This window comes from Aquila chrysaetos, chromosome 4, assembly GCF_900496995.4.
Source record: "Aquila chrysaetos chrysaetos chromosome 4, bAquChr1.4, whole genome shotgun sequence".
Lineage (NCBI taxonomy): Eukaryota > Metazoa > Chordata > Aves > Accipitriformes > Accipitridae > Aquila > Aquila chrysaetos.
In genome coordinates, this window is record NC_044007.1 from 58,179,104 (window position 1) to 58,200,508 (window position 21,405).

Consider the following 21,405-nt stretch of genomic DNA (forward strand, 5'->3'; position numbering starts at 1 on the left):
CTGGCTCTCCACACCCTATGGTAGCACTGCTGATTAGTCCATTATGGATTTACTTGTGCTCTCTGCATGGAGAACATGTTGGTCAGTTCCTTGTCTCTCCCTGGTCCATCTGCCCTTGGGCATCAGGCAGATTGTATCGGCATCCCTACTCCAGAGATGAGCCCGGTAGGAACCTGCTTGCTAGCTGGTACAAAAGATCTGTTAAATAACTACTTGTAGGCTAGATCTCATCCATATCATAAGACCTTTAGTGATATGAGAGAAATGAAATGTTCTGGAGGTTGTAATATGCCACTGATTTAAAACTCCAGTGCTGCTTAATTGTGGAACCTAAACCTAAATGCATTCCTGAAGAGTGTTTAAAAAATTTCTCCTTATCTAAAGGGGGGGGAATGTTGCATCTGATATAAATTGGAGTACAGTCATGTTCTCCAGGCAATTTCTCGAAGAGGACACATATAGATCTAAGAAGATTTTGCCCCAAAACCTGTACTTAACTTTAAAAAAAAAAAAAAAAAAAAAAAAAATGGAAAAACAGACCTGGACAAAACCGGTCTGGACAAAACCAGTCATTGTAGTGAGCACGTTCCCATCTCAGGTTCTTTTCTCTTCTGGAGGATTTGCTGAGCCAAAGTCAGATGCTTATAAGGTTCTTGCTTTTCCTTCTGCTCTCCTCATTCGTGGCTTCTCCTCCAGAAAAAAAGGAATCTTTCCCCCATGATGCCTGCCTCACTTGCTGTTTCTCTTTGTCATGAATGCTACCACTTTCCTCAAGTAGCCAGGGAGAAGCTTCTCTTTACAGCTTCTACCCCTTTTGTCAGGCAGAATCCCCAGTTAAGCAGTCTTCCAGTCCCTGGGATGTTATGGTCAGAAAAACTGATTTGTCCTTGGCAATAGCTATTTATTTCTGTCCTAGTACTCCGCAGTCGAAGCGTTCCAATTCTCTGTCATTAGCCTGTTGCCCGTAGTTTCAGTGGTTTTGGGAATCTGGCTCAAATATATTAAGTTTAATATAAAAAATATTTCATAAGCAGAATTTGTTTTCCCAAATCATCTCCGAAACCCATTACTGCTACATTTGAAACTCGCTTAGGTAGTTTGTTAGGGTTATTGCATGGAAATTTGCAAGCAAACTCACATTCACTGTGTATTCTATATTTTTTCATAATTTATATGGCTATAATTGCTTTTTAGAATTTGTATGTTAGTCATCTTGGGATAAATTCAAATGTTGAGGCCTAGTAATCCAATTTAATGAAGTAACTAAGGTTTGGTGATATTCTAAGGATATTTTTAGTATTTTTTATTCAGAATTAGTTTTTCTTATTTCTTTTGGCCTCTCAAATATGCTACTAATTTTTCTATTCCTTGACATGTATCTCTGTCTTCCAAATATCCTTGCATTTGCTTGAGGATCCTCTTGTACTCATCTGGAGACAGTGTAGCTGTGGTGGGACATCATGTCAGTGTGAAAGTCTCTCCATATTGAAAAGCCAAAGCTTTTTTGTTTTGTTTGGGTGGGTTTGGGGTTTGGGGAGGATTTTTGTGTTGGTTTTGGTCAGTTGGTTTTAGAAACATACGCATTTTGCCGGCAGGGTTCAGGAGTTAGTTTGTCAGTGACAAGGGACATGGCAGAAATATTCTTAGTTCATATTTGTACTGTTCTTGAGTTGCAATAAATAACATAAAATCCAGCAGTATACTTAACCTACTCATGTTGAATACACTAACAGGGACTTGTATAATTTCTGTCCAAAGAGTTATCCAGTTGTTCAGTCCAAATCACCTCCATGAACAGGTATTTGCCGTAGTGTACTATACTTCTGGCAACATAACTTGCTTATTACAGTCTGTTATTTATGTTGAATACTGAAATAGATGTGGTGTTACAAAAAAAAATTTCTAAAAAAATCCTAACAATGGTATGGCAAATTCATACAGTGTATGGTCCAAACTCTTCAGAAAATGAAAAAGTAAGATGGAGCACTGGAACTGATTGCCCTGATAGAATATTAATAATTTTCAGCTAACTGATAGAATAGTTAATAAAATTGATAGCAATACACTGGATTTCCCTCTTTTTATAATTTCTGCAGTGATCCAGATAACACTAAGACTGCTTATTTTTTAAAATAATTGATAAACAAAAGCCTCAAAGACAGAGAAAATAAAACTCTTGGAAGAAAAGGCAAAAGCATACTCTATCTCTTTCAGCAAAGAATTAAGTTATATGCCAGCAAAGATTCATTGGGAGTCCATTATATGCTTGCCCTGGCTGAGTGATTTAAGCAAGATGTATAATCCCAGATAAATTTAACCATCCAAAAAGTCAGTGTTATGATTTAGTATAGAGCTATGACATGCTTCAGTTGCAACTGAAGTACTCTATGACCTGTGCCCACGAGTCATTTTGGAAGTGCACACGGCTTTTTCTTACTGTTTGTACATAGTAAAAGCTATGGAAAACAGTTGTTTTCCATGGGATATCAGTGTAGAATTTATTACTTAAATAACTTACTAAAAATAGACTTTTTTTTTTTTCATACATCCTAAGAGGTCCAAGTTGTTTTGTAAAGCCAAAGAGAATGGGAACAGTTGTCCCATTATTTAGCGCTGTATTTGGTTTATCTCTATTAAAGGCTTCGACTCTAAATCAAGTAAAACGTAGTCTGTTCATATGCATCAAGTTGTGTTTTCCTTGGGCACTGTCCGTGCCCAGACCAAGCTTGGGCACCCCGTCCCTGTGGCGTCCCCATCTCCCTTCTCCTTCCCACGCTGGCTCCCACCCCAAGAAGGAGGCAGATGGCCAGGGTGTCTGTGTGAACCACTGTCTCTCCTGCGGCACTGGCCTTTGGAAAGGGGGGGCGAGCATTTTCGGGGAGCTGCTCCATGTGGGCATTCACCCCATGGGGTGGGCACGTGCCTCCAGGGAAAGCCAGGGGTGACCTTTCTGTCATCTCTGGCTTGGGCATCCCAACGGTTTGGCAGGACAGCGTGGGAGCCCCGGGTTAGACAAGAGGTGCCCGGTTTGTTTTACAAGCCATTAGGGAAAAGTCAGTGCATCCACAAATAAAGTGCATACTTTTCTTCTAAGACTTTTAGGATGTTGGTGCTGATGCTAAATACTCTGGCTGTGGAAGAGCAGATTGGACATTGATACGCAAATAGGTGTCTTAATCATACGTGTGCTCATTTTAAAAAAATGTTTTATTTCTGTTAGATTTTTTTATTAAGGTCTGATGAGTAGCAAAATAAGAAAGATGAGGGAAATGTTTTCAGATTTCAATGCTTTGTTTTATCTGTTTACTTAATGTTTTAACAAGAGAACTCGAAGATGGATGTGAATGCTTCTGTGTTTCATGACATGTAATCTAATGATACAGTCCTACAGCAGCTGTTTTCTGTGAGGTATGTTAGATAATCTGTAGGTTTTCTAACTTAGTTCCTGGAAATTTTATCTTTCATTTTGCTAAGAACATTATGAGCAGATATCATTACAGTTGCTACATGGGAATACAGTGTGATATAGCACTAAATTACCTTTGGGAGATGCTAATGTGGCTATAAATCTGCAAACAGAAAATTTCCAAGCCAAAGGTTTGACTCTGCATTTTAGAATGTACCAGATTTATGCTGCACTAAAGGAGAGTAATTTTATATATACAGAATGATGTTTTAATTGTCCTTAAAGTTGCCATTGGAATTTCTTGATTTAAGTTAGTGATCAAACACATGAAGTTCAGTAACATTTAAAAATTGGTCACTGTGGATTGTGTTTGCAGAGAGATATATTTTGAGGACTAAAATTTAACAAGGACCAATTGTTTTTATATATGCATATATACAAACAATGTATAAATATAAAATAAAAATTGCAAGATGTAGGATTGATGAGGGAGCTTGATAGATGTCACCATTTCACCGAGAAGTTTAACAACCATTTTGTTCTAGTCACAGGGAGTATAATATATGAAAATCTGATACTAATCCAATTTCTTAAGGGCTTGTCTCCATTTAGATCTCTTAAGTTAAATTCATATGTACTTGCCAGTGTATCTGTGTTGATGGATCAAGGTAGCGTAGCTATGTATTCTGACCAAAGGATTTTTTCCACCATCATAATCCTGTTTGAATGATGCAATTAAGCTATCAGAAGCTCACTCCTATCAAGTATGTGCATTCACACTAGGTTTTTGCTCTTACACTGCTGCTAGTTCACAGGTGTGAATTTCTCACACACCGATCAGGTGTAATTATTCTAGCAAGAATTAGTGATATACAACTCATCTCTGCCTCCACGAAAAAGAAACTGTTTACAGCTTTGCTATAAAAATACATAAAACCTCTTTATTTTTCTGGCTGTTACCTAACAAAGATATCTATTTTATGTCAAAGATTGCATTTATTTAATGCTGTTCCATCATACCTTTGTAGTCCTTTTTCTCAGTAAAAAGGATGAAATTTTTCTGTTGCAATTCTGTAGTCTACAGTCTTTAGGAACTTAAGGCAATTTTCCTTTTGGAAGTGTTTAGTTCACTCAACTTACCTGAAGTAAGTTGACAGGAGCCACTTAACATTTTTGATTAACTGTATTAAGTCGGTTCAGTTAGCTGTCTGATTTTTGGCATCTATTTTAGAAAGACCCTTTATAATTTACATGTTTGAAACATGGCAAATAAAAAAATATATATTCTGGCAGCCTGTTGCTTTACCAAAAAAATGAGGTGCCTCTTGAATCCTGCTAGCCAGTTTAGTTCAGTAGGAGCAGATATGTTTGTTTATCTTGTCACTTGCTTCTAAAGGGAAAACCGCTTTTCAGTATTCTCTTGATAATACATATCTTTTAGTTTACCAGCTCGTACCATTAGAAGTATATCTAGTTATGAACCAGACAGTAATTGTGCGTTAAGGGACTATCAGTGTTGACTTGTAATTTACAAGTGTATAATAAACAGATATGATCATAGATCAATTACTGACAATAGGCAACTATATGCTATTTTAAGGTTTCCTTGCACACCTACATTTTATCTTTATGTGTGCTGGATTCTGTAGCTGTTGTCGATCAGCTGGGGCAGTGTGATTGCCCTCTTGTTTCTACTAGAAAGGTAGAAATAAGGTATTGATAGATGTCCACGGCAATCACCATCAACGGAAGTTTAAGACTGCTCTTGTGCTAAAATGCTGTTCGAAGAAGCCAGCATTTTCACCAAGCATTTAATAATTATTCAGGGAAGACCAGCAATCCGCTCTGGCTGTGTTGAGAGGACAGTTCTGCCATCCTGCTCACCAAGAGCGAACAATGGTACTTGGTCAGTGCCTGTTTTCAATATGTTGGTCTGCGGGGCTCAACAGAGTGCAGAACTGTCCTGAAAATAAGTGGCAGTAGCTGTCTTTCCTTGATAAGAAATTGGGGAGGAATCGGGCAGGTCCCCCAGCTTCCTTCTGGTAGCTGTATTAGCCTTGACACAGCACTAGCATTTAGGCCCCAGCCTATCCCGAAACTAAGTCAGTGCTTGAAAAGCCTTGCCTCATCTGTGATGTCTGAAGTTGCTGATGGTTATTGGAGCCCTGCATAAGAGTTACAGTTTATGTACTAAATAATAAAAGCATCAGAAGGTTTGAATTAATGTCAGGGTCCCATTGCAGCAGGTGCTTGCAAATGGAAAATGCAAATGATGCAAAAGCAAAATGTCCTCTAATCTTGCTGAAATTTGCTGCAGGTCTGCAGCCTACATATGTTCAGTGCAGAGCCATTTTGTGTGGGAAACCATCCATTGCTGAAGGACAGAGCTAAATACTAGGCTGCGTGGGTAAACATTAAGAAACTAGAAATTGTACAAATACAGTGCATTGAAGATCCAATTAATTAAAATACTTGCCTATTCTTTATCAGATTTCAAGATGGTTTCTAAAAAGTCAATGAGTGCGTTAGAGAATTGACTTATATTTTTGTAATGATTTCTGAGCGGCAAAAATCAGTTTCTGTAGGGGATGTGGGTGTCCTTTAGTTTTGAATAGAAAAGTCACAAAGTTATGTGGATCATTATTCTCATGTGAAGTTCACTCTGGTCTTTATCCACATTTTATTATGGTTTCTTGTAAAGAAACCTGTGTGAAAAAATAGCACTCTAACAAAAGGATAATAGGCAAAAGGCTTTATTATTTAGCTCCTGTTTTAAGTGCAGCATAAATACAAAGTGTGATCCTGTAGAAAGCAAATCCTGAAAGCAAAGGATTTAAGTGAATTTCTTCATCTTACAAACTGAATCTGTCGTGAGGTTATCTGTATAAATAGCTTAAAAATGTATGTCAAATGTTTGTTTAAGTAAATTATATTGCATTAAAAATAAAACTTGATCTATGAAAAGTAGGTAAGAAGGCAACAGCTTGAAAACAGAAACAACTGTGTATGAGGAAAGCATTTATGCTTAACCAAAGGTGTCGTACACTCAGCGTGACTGATCAAAGAACTGGTTGGAGTCTCAAGTTCTCCAAGGCAGTATCTTTTTCTTCTTTTCCTGGAAGTAAAACAGCTTTTCCTTTTTATACTTAAAGATTTATTGTTTGCTTTAAATGTAGATATTCCTCAGATATATTGAACCATTTCACAGTGTTAAGGTTTGGACTTGCTACAACTGATAAAGAATTCAACTTCTAGTATTTACATACTTTTTCTGGTTTAACCACAGAAAAAGTCTTTGATGGAAACAATGAAGAAGGCTCTTTCCCTCACTAGTGAAATGTATTTCAACTTGGAAAATGAAAAAAGCTATGGATCAATAAACAATGGATCAGTGGGCACATAGAAGAGGAAGAGAAGTTTGGGATGTATTTGTTTGTTTAATTAAAGTAACTACTGGTGATTTTACGACCTTCAGTTCTCAAAAGTTTATGATTGCTTAAAGGTTGTACTCGGCAATGCACCTGCTCCTAGTATCCTTCGAGGAGATACCTAGAGAGTCGGGACTAGCCTGTACACATTCATAGCCCAGCCGTATCTTCTCTCTGTCATTCACAGGAAGCAAGAGCTCTGAAAAAACTGGCTGTGGAATGGAGTTTCCCTAGAAATTTCAAGTGATTGCTGCTGGAAGAAGTTATTTCTCTGTTTCATTTTAGAGTCGGTTGGTTGGTTTTTGTAACAGAAGGCAACAAAAGTCCTTTTCTGAATTGTCTTGGCATTGTTTCAAGCCCTTGCTCACAATTTGAATGTATCTATCTGAGGTTTTTTCTCCAGATCCAACTGAATTAAGTTAGTTCACATTTTTCTTATGCCAGGTATAGTAGCTAGTTTGTTGATGTACAAGCAGCCACCTTGCGTGGAGGTTGCTGGTGGCCCTGTGGTGGCTTGGACAGGCTCTATGGCATGAGTAGTATCTGAAGGAAGCTGGGAGAGAAGGTGTGTGGGGGGTCCTTGAAGACTTGCATGGTGGTCTCACCTCAGTTGCTGCAGGTGGGGGGGGAGTCCAATATCAATGACTTCAAACTCACTAGTTCTGTGTTTTACTTCAGTAGGCAATACTTCAGTTGGTGGTAGTTGGATTTTGATTAACCCAAAGAAATGTATTTCCTACCATTTCTGAGATGAGCATGAATAATCTCTTTCTGTTTAAGGAGCTTGGGCAATATTTGCCTTTTAAACGGAGGGAATTACCTGCTTTTATTTCACTCAATTCAATTATTTTCTCTCATGTCCCTGATTCAACATCATGTATTGAGATTCATTAACAGTTCTTTGGCAGTCACAAGACACTAATCATCTGTTTACAATATTGATCCGCAGCTTTCATGTTAGATTACATTTGAAGTGAGAAATAATCCTGCAGAAAATAGTAAATAAAACACTGGGAAGAAAGGGAAGAAGCTAGCTTAGGCTATATAAAGTAGTTTTTCAGGTACCCTGGAAATATATGCATCCCAATAACCTGGACCCCATTAACAACTTCCAGCTCTGAAATTCCAGCAGAATTTTCAATCCACAAGTTGTTCATTGTCTCTGGTCACCTATATTCATAAAGATAGAAATTTATATTCCTACAGATACAGATTTCTGTTGATTTCTAGGCAGTTTCTTAGTTGCAAGAATATTTATGGGCTAATGAAAAATACTTAGGTTCTGATGCCTCAGCATTCATTTGGTACTGTATAAACATTCTTTCCATATTATACATCATAGGATGTTGTTATCTCAGTTCTTCAAAGTTATGTGCTTTGCAGAATGGAAATTAAGAACTAAACACTAAGAATTAAAATCTTACTTTTCTGAAGTCACTAGCTAAATCTCTTCTGAGTTAGTCTGAAAAGGTTGATTTCTGGGGCTCATAAGCGCTAGATTTGTGGGGTCTGGCACTAGGAGAATGTTTAAAATTATATAAAACATGGCCAAGATTTACTTAAGAATCTGTGTTACTTTCCAGAACTTTATTCAGACACCTTAGTCTTACTGAATAATAAGATACAGTCGTACTGCATCTATAACAGTTGTGAGCACATGCCTTCAAACGATGGGCTTCCTTTAAAGTATATTACTTTCAGATAGTCAAAATTATTAGTTGCTGCAGTTGTATCCAGTCTTTTACCAGAATAGCTGTTAAAGGCAACAGATGTCAGATAGAAAAGACAAAAAGTTTTTCCTTTGGAATCCTTATTCAAATACTTATATCAACGTTTGTGGTTGTTAATTTCCAAATATTTGTTTGCTGAAACTCAATTTAGTTTAGTCACAGAGATATAATAAAGACTTGTATTTCCTTTTCCTACTATTATATAAATTTCAGAATGAATAAGTTACTGTGTTGAAGCTAGTCTGGTTTTTGCACATGGATGACGACAGGCAAAAGTGTCAAAGGAGAGAGATAGAGTTGAAGAATTCAGATGAAGCTTGTGCAGAGGAGTAGGAGCCTAAATAGATCTGGCAGCAGTGGGCTGACTTTTCCATTACTTTCCGATTTAATTATGAGAGTTGCTTAAGTTGTGGGTGCTGCTGGTTAGTCACATGATGTTGCCAGCATTTATTTCCGACTCAAATCTATAAAAGGAAATAAGAGTTCTCGGTTCTTGCAAACCACTTGTCTGGTAGGAAATCGCTTACAAATAATGAAGTACGTACTAAAGCATGAAATAGTTCCTTGATGTATGACCTTCAAAACTGGTTTAAGGAAAACAGTTGAAGCCGGGAGTAGTAGAAACCTTTCGTACTGAAGAATTACAAGCTGCAGGCTTGTGTTTTTTCAGCTCGCCCGAGGGTTGTCTTCATGATGAGACCATATTTACAGAAGCAGCAGGGGTTCCCAATGGGCCGGGGCAGCAGCGCTGTGCGGGGACAGGGGAGAGCCATGTCCCTGGGCTTTTTGCTCCACAGGCCTGACTTGGCTGGGGGTATCCCCCCCGTCGGAGTAATGAAAACCCAGGCAGGCTTGTAAGATGGGCCGAGAGCACCGCAGGTGCAACGTGCATAGGGGGTCAAGCTCTCATCGTCAAGAGGTGACAAAGTGCACATTTAGCTTTTTGTCTTCAAAGCAGCAGGCAAGAATTGACTGCATGATTTTCGCTGCTCAGTGAAATAATAACATACCAGAGGATCTCAAATTTTTTTGTACTGATTTGTGCCAAAATGCATTGTGGCATGGAAAAGACAACTGCCTTACTATACTAAATAGCATATAGCTAATTGTATTATAGCTAATAAAAAAAGTGATCTGATACAGTGCTACTCAAGGCTTAAAACCGTAGGGGATTCAGATCCAAATCTGCCATGTTACAGCATGTAAGTTATTACTACAGGCTTGTGTTTTGAAAAAAAAATCTTGATAATATTTCCTGCCGTGAAGTGCCTGAAGTTTACCAATGTATAATACATGTCTTACAGCAGTACTTCTCACTTCCATCACAGTCCCTTCATCCGGCATTGCAGAGTGGTTTGTACACGTTCACTGACTGGGTGTTATATTGACTTACAAGAAAATGAAGTACGATGTTCATTGCAGTTTGTTACACAGAGGCCCAGGAGTTAAATGATTGCAGAAGCAGTAACAAAACTGCTGTGGGTTGATATGCTGTGCTCTACTCTGAATGGACTCCACTCTGTCTAGTCTTGCGTAATTAGGTAAAGATTCAAATTCTGACATACAGAATCTGTACACTTTTGCAGTGCTGTTATTGCTTTTAATAAGCAAACAAACAGCAAGCAAACATTTCCCAGTACAGATGACACGCAGATTATGTGTTTTTCAGTAGTTTTTCTAGTTTGAAAGCTCAGTGCTCTACAAAGACAACTGTGCAATCAGCATCTCGATCTCAGGGATAAACCACCTGCTACCAAATTTTGGAAAGTCATGACATATTTCTGATTCTTCTATTTGGTCAGTACCATGAAGTTTTGTATGTTGTTCAGCACTTGCAGATTTATCTCATGCTTTGTCATCATCTTGTCCACAAAAATTTCTCCTTGAGGGAATTATAACAATACTTACCTTCTTCTTTTCACAAGTACTGCAGAAATGCAAAGGGCAGCAATGTTGCAGGATTGTGTAACACACCTGTAATTACTTTCACAAATAATTTGAGAAGTGTTTTTTTTAAATTAAGATCTTTATCTGCATTCAGGGAGAAGTCCTAACATAGACAAAACCAAAATACCTTCAAGGAGAAGAATGTGCGTGAGCTTTGCGTCCTCGGCACAACACATTTTTTAGGCACTACGTACACTAAGTAATTTGCTTAAATTATTTCTCCTACTTTCCTTAGTAGAGAGCTTGATGGCTCCCTCAAAATAGCAGGTAGGCAGCAGCGTTCAAGGATTTGTGATGGCAGACTGAAAGTTGAAATACACAATTAAAATGGAAACTAGAAGATTGAGTCAGAGGTTTTTGTTTTAAGTGTGATAAAAGCTTCATTGTCTAGCTCAGAAAAAAAAGCCACTATTTAATAAGTAGTGAAGAAAAAGCACAGAACTGCTCTTTGACTTATGATGCATTTTTATCTTCAAAGCCTATCTTATCCACAGTGCTGGCCCCAAAATATTGTGAAAGCACAAAATCATGTTTTTATTTTTGTTTTTGCTAGTATGATCTAAAGAACCTTCAGACCTTTTTTTAGTGTTTGACACACATGAGTTTGAAAAACTATTAATATATTTCTTAGACTTTGTAGATGAGTTCTGTGGTCCACAAAAGTGAATTTGTTGATTTCTGTTAAATAAGATGGTAGATGGTACATGTTTCTAGCAGGCAGAAATAGAACTGCTAAGGCAATCAGGCTGATACCTTAACTGTACACACTTCTTGGAAATGTAGCGTAGAGTAAGGGTTTAAAAGTCGAGTCACAAAAATAGTTCAAGAAAGGGACGTAGAATGTACTATGCTGGTTACACTCCTGATTTTTGAACGTTGTCAACGAGCTCCCCAATTCATACGTTTTGTCTAGATGCAGTGGCGTGTGGTAGCTATGTGAAAATGATGCTTTTATACCTTTATAAATGCTGCTTGTTTCCCCAGCTTCTTCCCTTACGCTGCCAAGTTGGATAAGATTCTCATAGGAGTTAATAAACTAATTTTGGTTTTTTGGAACATAAGATGCCCCAACACAAGTGTGTTCTGTGAAGGTGGTATTTACCATCCTCCCATGTTTGGTTCTAATGAACTGAGGTTACGCTTAGTGCAGACTGATAGTGCTTCACGGCTGTTGCCTCCAGCCTAAAAAAGGCAAAACAAGTTCAGTGAACAGGGAGAGAAGGTAGATCTGGATGTGTTATTCTGTAACTCTTCTTGATAGATCCAGTTAGGTTTCAGAGGAGGGTTAGAGGCCAAACTGCTACTTTGCCTATCAGAATGAGTCACTAACTAGCAAAGTAATTGCATTGATTATTGCACACCCACAAATTACAACAGAAAATACCTTGCAGGGGGTGGAGGTTGTACTTTTCCTAAAGGTTTCTCTATAATTAATCTACTGTAAGTGCTGGTGCTTTAGAAACATTTGAACCCTACTGTTAAGCACAGTCCTTGCATGCCAGTTGACCACTCCTACATGGTTTCAGTGTTTCTCATGCTATCGCTTGGGTGCTGATGAAGGTTTTGACGCCACTGCTGTTGGAAAAATTCAAGTCATGTATTCTGCTTTTGTTTTTAAATTGTAACTCTGTTTGCCTGTCTTTGTTGCCAGCATTAGGAGTTTGAGCAGCTGCATTTTGTATACCTACAGCAAAACAGCTCCCTTATTAGGCAGAACATTTCATAAAGGACTAAGAAGTGGAGCTGGCTGAGCCATAGGGGACACTTTCGTCTCATAAACAAGAGGCTGATTATCAAGAGACTGTACTTGTTTGTGGAAGAGGTAACTGAGCAGGCTTCCTTCTCTCTTGGGTGTCTTACCTGGTACTTTACCCCATAATTTCTTCATTAAGTCCATTTAAAAATTTTTGTTCCTACAGCTTATGGTTGCACTCAGTAGATGTTCGGGGCTGAAGAGTATTTTTAATAAAAAAATGAGTTGCTACACTTCACATAAGCAAACCAGTAATAAGTGGAGGCACAGGGGCAAGTTGTCGCTCGCTGTCCGTTCTGGGTTTCTTGTAACACTTTTATTATATGTTATTTATAGTATTAGTATACACTCTTAAAACAAAAAGCAGGTGATTTATTCTTTGCTGCATACTAAAAACCTCACCTGTGGGATTATATTATGTTGAGCTGCTGTGTATATCTTACAGAAGGATAATCATAGGTGATTTGAAGGCTTTGGGAGATTAAGAAACTATTATGTATAGCAGTACCACCCTATTTGGAGATTCAAAGATGCTTATATAGGGTAAACGTGATGGTAGACTATGTACTGGGGATGTGTCAGTAGCCTCCATAGGGAAAAGTGGTTTTCTTCCTTTGACCAGGTTTGTAGCTGTCTAATGATTATATTGGTTATTATGTTTAGAAACACAGAGATTTTTCTCTGTTGTTTTTTTTTTCCCTTCATTCTTAGCAGTTATGCTGTAGAGAAAGTTAAATTTAAAGCAGAACCCAGTCACAGCAGCAATGTTGGGAAAGTTTGTCTCTGATTCCAAATGCACAAGTCTTGAATTAATGAGAAAATTATTATCAAGAACAGAACCTAATGGTTGCAGGAGCGGAACTCTTAAGTTTAAATTGCCCTAATCATAATCTGAGTATCCGAGAACTGTTTGCAGCGAGTAGAGACTGCAGAGGCTCGCAGGGGAGTCCTGGAGCCGCAAAAGTAGCTTTTGCTTTATCCTGTTAAATTCCAGCTTTTACTTGGCTGACATACAAACTTTTAAAAATCGCCATTCTTCTGTTACTTTACAATGGCTTGTGCTACAAAACCGAAGAGAATACCGATACGCTAATGGGGTTTGTGGCATCGGTTGCAGGCAGCACGGCAGCAGCCCCCGCCCGGCACACCCAGCGGCCGCGAAGCTTTCTGGATCGAGAGGGAGGAGCTCGGCTGAGCTTCTCTTCGTGGGGATGCTGTCCCTCTGGTCATCCCCCCGGGCACCGCACGGAAAAGGGCTTCCTCACAGCTCTGCGGGAAGTGGAGAAAGTGCTAGGTTAGAGTCCTTCCTCCCAGTCACCTCCCCAGACCGTGTCGCTGCCCATCCTCCCCCGTAACAAGGCAGCATCCTGCTGCTTGCTGTTGCTGCCGCGCTCAGCGGCTCGGGCTGCAGGCTGATGGATCCGGTTCAGTTTTGACCTCGGATGTGGTACACGGAAAAGGGTGCTTAAAAGGATGTTGTTCGGATTGCGGAGTCAAATGTGTCACACTTGGAAAACCCCGAAGGTAGTTTACCTATGCAACCTTAATTGGACTCCACTGGGTGTCATCCTCATAGTATCACAGTGTTAGCCATCAGTTGTCACTCTCTTATTCCACAGAACTTTTCCATAGTTGAATGGATGGAAGACTGGGACTGCCTATATACCCCCTGCCCAGTGCATTGGGAAGTACAAGGCGGGTAAACCCTGCTCGGGAGAGAGGCACGTACCTCCCTTCCTGTATGATTTCTCTGGATCATCTCGCGCCGCAGTTGTTGGGAGCTCGGGAGGTGTAAGGGTGGGAATTTTTAATGCATTGTGTAATTTACTTTTTGTTTGGTTAAGTACGTGAAAGAGGAAGTAGTAAATGAAATTCAGAATAGAAGTGATGACTTCATTTCACATCCAAAGTGGCAGAACTATGAAAATGTGTAACGTTTGCCACTTCTTTAAATGGTTGTCAGGCTAATCAGACAGGTTTAATCTGTGGTTTAGATGAGAAATTGTCTTACATTCCTGAAGCTTAGGAGAATAAGAGCATGAATTTTGGCTGGAGGGAGATCAATCTTATTTCACATTGATCTAAGCAGCTGTTCCCAGGTTTACAATGTGTTAACAGAAGAAATATGTGGAATAGAAAATACAGTGGAGTCTTCCGCATCCCAGTTTCTGGGAGACTGAAAGGTGACATCAGGATAGCTATTAAATGTATGCTCCATCTGGAAGGAAGACAGAAAGGAATCTTAATAGAATAAAAATTGTGTTCCTGACCTAACGTGAACTTTTGTGGTTTGTAAAGCAATTAGATGAAAAGTTCTGTTTCCAAAATACCTACGGATTTGTTCGTGAAGACATGTCATTGTTTAATCATCACTAATATTTATTCCCTGTTTAGGCAGATGAAAAGTGAAACAAGTCCATTTTTTAGCTACTTGAAAATTTTTTGTAAGAGTTATAAGGGGGAGGAAGTTTCTAAGGTAACCTACCAATAAATAAGTTTATTTCCAAAATAAGGAAAATTAAATTTCAAGGACATGCTGTAACTTCTAGTAGGACAAAGTTGAAAAACAGTGCTTTGAGACTTAGCTGTAGTGCATCTGCATTTGTTATCTGTATTGGTTTCTTGGAATGTTCTCTATAGAAATATATTCCCTCCTGTTTTTTTCAAACTCAAAATGGTACCTTGGAACAGGTGAGTAAAAATGTTTCTACCTTTTTAAAATATAGTAAAAATACAGTACTGTTTACATCAGTAATATCAGCTCAGGGTGTTTCTATCTTTATGTACATCTTCACTTATTTTGTTCTGGAAAAGAAAAGGAATCATAACCTCCTAATGCCACTTCGTGATTTTAAGATGATGTGTGACTATTTATGTGTAGCAAAAATTACCTGCTAGTGAAAAGGAATCTCAGGAATGTGGGGCTGATTTTTTTTTTCATTGTCTCAGGAAGAGTGGAAAATTTCCAGACAATTTTATGTTAGTAAATATTTGAGATGTTGTGTGTCACATCTTCATTTTGATCACATCAAAATTTTGCTATTGTATGGTCTAATGATCACTATAAATTCTTAGGTAACTGGTGTAAATTAATATGTGTAAAGTAAAAAGTATCTGTAATTCACGAGACCTGTAACTCCTGAGACTTGAGGCATCACCATTTACTTCTCTAATGCTCTAATTAAAGTACTACATCAAAAAATATATTAATGGTTTTATTTTATATGTTAATAGGTGCAAATATTGGTATGCCTCTGTCCCTAAGGAATAGTTTGAATGAAACAGCTCTGTTTTGTTCAGTGTTCATGGACATGTCATGATGAAGGTGTTTTTCTGCTTTCAAGCATAGTACATTATTCCTGGTTCTCTTCAGTATACTAAATATTTTTAGTAGATTTCAGTGACTTTGGTCCGATAGAGGTCAGCTGCATGTGCTTGCAAACCAAGTGCATCAGATGCCCCTAGTGATTTTCCATGTCCCTGTTTTCTTCTGTCTCAGTTCAGGTCTCTTAAAGGACCCGGCTCGTGACTTTAAAGAACTGAGTAGCCACTTTCCAGAAGTCAGACCCTTAAGAAAACCTTAGTTTGGCCATCTCAGAACATAAGCTGCTAATGTCACAACTTAGTCTTAAAACCTTAGTTGTGTTGTACTGACCTAAGGTAATGTTTTGTAGTTCCCCACCCCCCAGAAACATTAACTGAAAAGTTTTAGCCCATCTTCCTTTATCAGCTGGAGAAAATCTGAGTTCTCTGTCCTTTGAATTAGAATCGTAGGATGGTTTGGGTTGGAAGGGACCTTTAAAGATCATCTAGTCCAACCCCCCTGCAATGAGCAAGGACATCTTCCACTAGACCAGGTTGCTCAGAGCCCCGTCCAACCTGACCTGGAATGTTTCCTGGGCTGGGACATCAACCACCTCTCCGGGCAACCTGGCTCTTCCCCGCGACAGGTCTTGCCAAACGTGGCTGCCGCTCCGAGGATACCGCAGCCCCGAGAGCAGGTGCTGCAGGGTGGGCTTAGCCCAAAGCCTGCACCTTCCTTAGCTCACCAGCGCCTGCTTGCCAGCGAGGTGGCCATGACGTGGCCATGGCGGGAGGAAGAGGTGACGAGCGTTGCGGTCTACAGGAATGAGTCTTGGGGATTGGGGAGCGGTTGCTGGAAGGCCAGTCAAGCAAAGCGGGCTTGGTTGCAGAGGTTGAAGCTAATGGTGACTGCTATCTGGATGTTGTCCTGCGATGGAGAGTAGGTTGGGATCCAGACACGTTTGGTGGGTGTGAGCAGGATCCTCCTGCATGCTTGACTGTGTGCAGTGGGAGCCTTCAGCAGTTGAGGAGAAATACTGAAGAACTTGGAGCAGACGAGAAAGGGGTTAAAACCAAGTGTGAGAAGTTGGATCGTGGTACTTGGTGTCTTAAAATGAAGAAGGATTTTTCTGGAAGGCTTTAGTCACCTGGGAAAGAAGGATTGGGTAGCTGTGTGGGAGGCAAATTGCAGGCAAGTGTACTCCTCTGCAGTAGATCGGTACATTTTAATGAGGTAAGTATATTTGCTCTGTTTTATAGGATTTGCTTTGGACTAGAAGTCTGGAAGTCATTTTAAATAGACTGCTTTGAGATGTAATGGTCAGGTGGAAATAAATAGTTGAAGCATATAATATGGAAACCCTGTATTTACAACATATTTGTAGGGTCTCAGAAGCTGAGCTGAAAAGATTGCCTCTTTTGCAGAAGAAATTTTTAAGAGTAAATAAAGCTCATATAGAGGATTTCAAAACAGAAGTGAAGTTAGAAACTGCTGTAGCTATGCAGTTTTATTTATTTACTTATTTATTTACATCTGCAGCTGTCTCTCAATCCATCCCACACATACACACAGGAAAGGATGCTTTCATGCTGACATCCTTCTCCTCTTCCCGTCCCCTTCCCATCGGCTGTGTGGGGCTGAATGGGGCCATTTTTTAGATGTAGGTACCCCTCAGAGATGGCTTTCTGGGCAGGTGGGAATTCCTGCCTGCTGACGGGGAGGAGGGGAGAGTGGGCATGGCGTGCTTGGCCCCTGTGCCTGCATCAGCAAGTGCCTGCGGGAGGGAGGGCTGGGGTTCTACGCTGCTGGACATGCACCCGTTGAAGGGAGCGGGAGAGCTGGGTCCTTTTGCCTCGGGACCCTGACACTTGTCCTGAGCTCACTCTTCCATTGAGAAGGCAGTGCCTTTCTTTGGACAAAGATGCCAGCAAGTGAGATGCTTTCAGCTGATGCCCTAAATATCAATCAAGCATAAGCTTCAAGTTTGAGGAATGTTCCATGTTTTCTGGTATTTATCATTTCGACTTCTCCATTTCTTTCTTTTTCTTGTAGTTGTGCTCTCTGTTATGTGTGTCCACTTTCTCCTACTTACTTAGTTTGATGTCTTGTCCTTTCTTGAGCTTGTTTTTGCTTTCCTTCTGCTGTAGGAACAGAGAGTTTATAATAGCCGTAGCATAACTTCAAACGGTGGATCTGCAGTGTTTTAAACAATCATTACATAAGTCGTTAAAATAACAAAGACAAAATAAACATGTCCTCATGGAGGTGAAGAAATAAATTCCAAGGGCAGTATAAGCATCTGCCAATCTCTAGTGTTGCTTCCTCTCTTCTTCCCAGACTTTCTGCTAAGGTTTTTCAGGCCTGCTTTAACATCGCCTTTTCTCTATAAAGTTTTGAAAACTTCTTAAAGAATGGGTTCTTCTCTCTTTCTACATTGTGCACAATATAGTTGAAAGAAAAAAGCATTTCTGGGGTTATTCAGAACCCTTGTCACCATGTTCACAGCCTAACTAAATAATTTTCAGTACTAGTTTGTTCTGAAAATCTTGTCTTGTGTTTTTCCTCTCCCTGAAAACATCGCCAGCAGGTCACAGGCAGTCGCTGAGCAGCGGAGTGTCACCTTTTGGGCACCTCACAGGGGTGGCATGCAAGGTTGGGAAACCCATACAGAGTAAAAGTGAACTCACTCTGCTGCCAAGATCTTTCACTACAAACTTTGTCTTTTGAGAGAAATTTTTCATCCTGAAAAAGCGGGGGGGGGGGACACGGGGGATGGGACTGGCAAACAATTTCGGAAAGTTTCAGAATTCAGATATTTGCACAACATTTTGACAGGATCATGAAGTGAGTAGTGGTATTGCACCCATTTTACGCAGAGCCAAACTGAACTGTGGAAAAGCAATTTGTTAGGTTTTGCAAATTTATGACTGACCAAAGGACTGATGATTTAGCAGCAGTGTTGAGGTGTTAAGAGATTACAAACAAGTTGACCTACTACTTTAACAGTTTGGTTTGAGGGAGGAAAGGCTCAGTCACATAATAAAGGAAATATTAATTTGTTTAACCATTCTTCATTTGATTTTAGAAAGCTGTAGCTGGAAAAATTACTTACTGTTTGGCTTACCAGTAATGATATAAAATGAAATGGACTCCCAGCTTTAAAACAAACCGGAGCATGTGAGGCTCTAAAGAAGGGGCTGGAGGAGCCGGCAGGCGGGGTCGGACCTACAGCTCTACATGTGTGCGTTTTATACAACAGAGCTATGGCTTCGCTGTCACCAATGACGGCTTTGATTCCCCTTTCAAATAATTCTGAAATAAGCTTGCCAGCAGATAGTTGTGGATTGGGTTGCCTGGGATAGCTGCTAGGAAAAGCATGTTGTGCCAGGCAGCTGCTTGGAGGAAGTGGTGTTGAGCAAAGACTGAAAGTCTTGCAATCATTATTATATTGCATGAGAAAATACCAAGCAGCAGAAAGTTGTGTTTTTCAGGAAAAATTACACAATCTTTTTAAAGTTACAGACCAGATCTTTCTCTGGGAAGCTAATGTTCATAAGCTGAGCAACTATTTGCATCACCTTTATAACTTTTCCATGACAGAAGCATAAATTCAGTTAAAAATTAAGTGAACATGCTTCTAGGTAACATTTGTACTTACAGTGAATTTTATATATATGGACTGGCATGAATTTTGAAGACAGTCTTCATTACATACCATGTACTGGAAACTGTCAGCAGCCATATGTTCAGTATATTTTCCTGCAATTTTGCTAATAAATGTTTATTACTTTTCTTCTTTAAAGGTGTACTCTATCGTTCTGCAAAAGTATAAAGCATGAAGGTTGGGGGGAAGGAGCAACATATAGTCTGGGGATTGAAAATATTGAGAAATGTTCTCTTATTTGTTGCATTTCCAAATTTCAGGAATTTTTTGAACATGCAAAAAAGCTCTGGGATGATGAAGGCGTAAAGGCATGCTTCGAAAGGTCAAACGAATATCAACTGATTGACTGTGCACAGTAGTAAGTATTTCTTTCTATGAAATTAATAGCCAAGAATGTAATCATCTATAACAAGTTAGAAAATGTATTTATATTAGCAAGATCTGGGAGTTTTGCAATGCAGCGATTAACATTTTAATTCTCCATATAGGGTGGGCAAAAGTAATTGATTGTTTTATTATAGTTTGCCATTACTATACAGCTAAATATTCTGCCTCAAATACTTAACAGCTAATGAAGATAAGTATGAAAAAATCAAATTAAATAATTTTAAGTATCTTTATTAAATCCAAAGATTTACATAAAATCATTTCAATTGAAACTATTAAGTTTAAAAAATGTAGAGCCGATCTAAGGAAAATGCTTGGTTTTAAATTCTGAGACCCAGACAGCGCTGAGGTTGCTCTCTGTTTTCATATTCCATTAAAGCTTCTGAGATTTTTACCTAACCAGATGCATACCTGCATTACTAAAATATTTTCTGGGGGGAAAAAATGATAAGCAGCATTTCATTAAAGGTAGTAGTACATTTGGTATTCTTTCCTTCATATACATCAAGTGAAGCGGTACATGTGTGTGTAATGGTCATAATCCTCAAACAGGTTCATCTGATTGGAAATGTTCTGAAAAGAGATGTGTAGTAGATTGTGAAGGTGCAAATCATAAATACACAGTACATTGATGAAAACAGATTAATCCAGAAATAGTCTGTTAACATGCCAGGGCTACAAAATTCAGCTGACCTCGGTAATAACCCAGCTCTGAATTAGACTTTGACCAAAAATACCCATTTCATGTGAACTGCTGTTGCAAAAATGTATACTCTTACAGTTGCTATGTGATTTAGGGTTTTCAGAGAACACGCTCTAGTGTGTTATGATTTGTCTAATTGGCAGTATGGTCAGCAGCAATGCCACAAGTCTGTTGTAGCGCTTGGTGCTTTGTTTTTCTGTCCTTTCTGCTCTCGGTGCTGAGGCTGAAGCAGAGGAAACGGGCCGTGTCACTAAAGGACTTGTCACGATTCTGCCACAGTGGGGAATTTCAGTGCTTTGGGTCCTAGATTCTTCTCCCTCTTTCCAGAGTATTTTTGGGAAAGAGAAGGATCCAGTAATGATTCATCAGCATGTGGAAGCAAGGGAAAATTACATATGTATAGGAAGGAACTCATTTGACCTCAGTGGTCTGAATTTACCAAAACTTGGGCATTTGCTCACAGTCCAGAGTGGCTAGAAATGAAAGCAGTGGTTGTACACAAAAAAAACTAGAAACTTGTCCTAAATTGTGATCAGTGGGTTTCCCCTCTGCCCTCGCCTACCAGCACTGCCGTAGTACAGATCTGAGCTATGCTTGCTGAGAAGTCCAGACTGACTGTTTATATCTATTAATAGACTCAAATAAGACATCAGACCAAGAAAATAGAATAATGGCATGTATTTAAGATATAAGAATGTAAAACTTACTTTACTGATCAGTAAAGGGCATTGTGTCTCCCAGTCCTGCTTTGGAAAATGGTGCTGACAGGACCAGGCAAAAAAGGAAGACACTGAATTATAGTATTAATGGTACCGTGCTTTCCCTTAAAAAAATTATGTCTATCTACAGGCTTTGACAAGGAGAACAATGTTAGTCTTGTGTTATGTCCAAACAAAAACACAAATGGGGAAAAAAAATGGATCCAGAATGAAGTCCACTGTCCTGAAACATAAAACTAAATCCTACTACCTTTTTTCCTAAAAGCTTAAAGGAAGATTATTCGGGTTTTTTTCTGCGTATCTTCCCTCCGTATCTTCTAGCTGGCTTGCTTTTTCTTTATTCTGAGATTATATATTATAGTAG

General features: G+C 39.2%; 1 protein-coding gene across 3 annotated transcripts in view; it reads left to right on the forward strand.

Annotated features, from left to right (window-relative positions):
* GNAL (G protein subunit alpha L) overlaps nt 1–21,405 on the forward strand; it is a 197,269-nt gene that overhangs the window by 118,093 nt on the left and 57,771 nt on the right. For all 3 annotated transcript variants that reach the window (XM_030012134.2, XM_030012135.2, XM_030012136.2), the window contains exon 5: nt 19,493–19,590. In XM_030012134.2, coding sequence (XP_029867994.1) covers nt 19,493–19,590 — 98 coding nt within the window. The remainder of the gene's footprint in view (nt 1–19,492; nt 19,591–21,405) is intronic.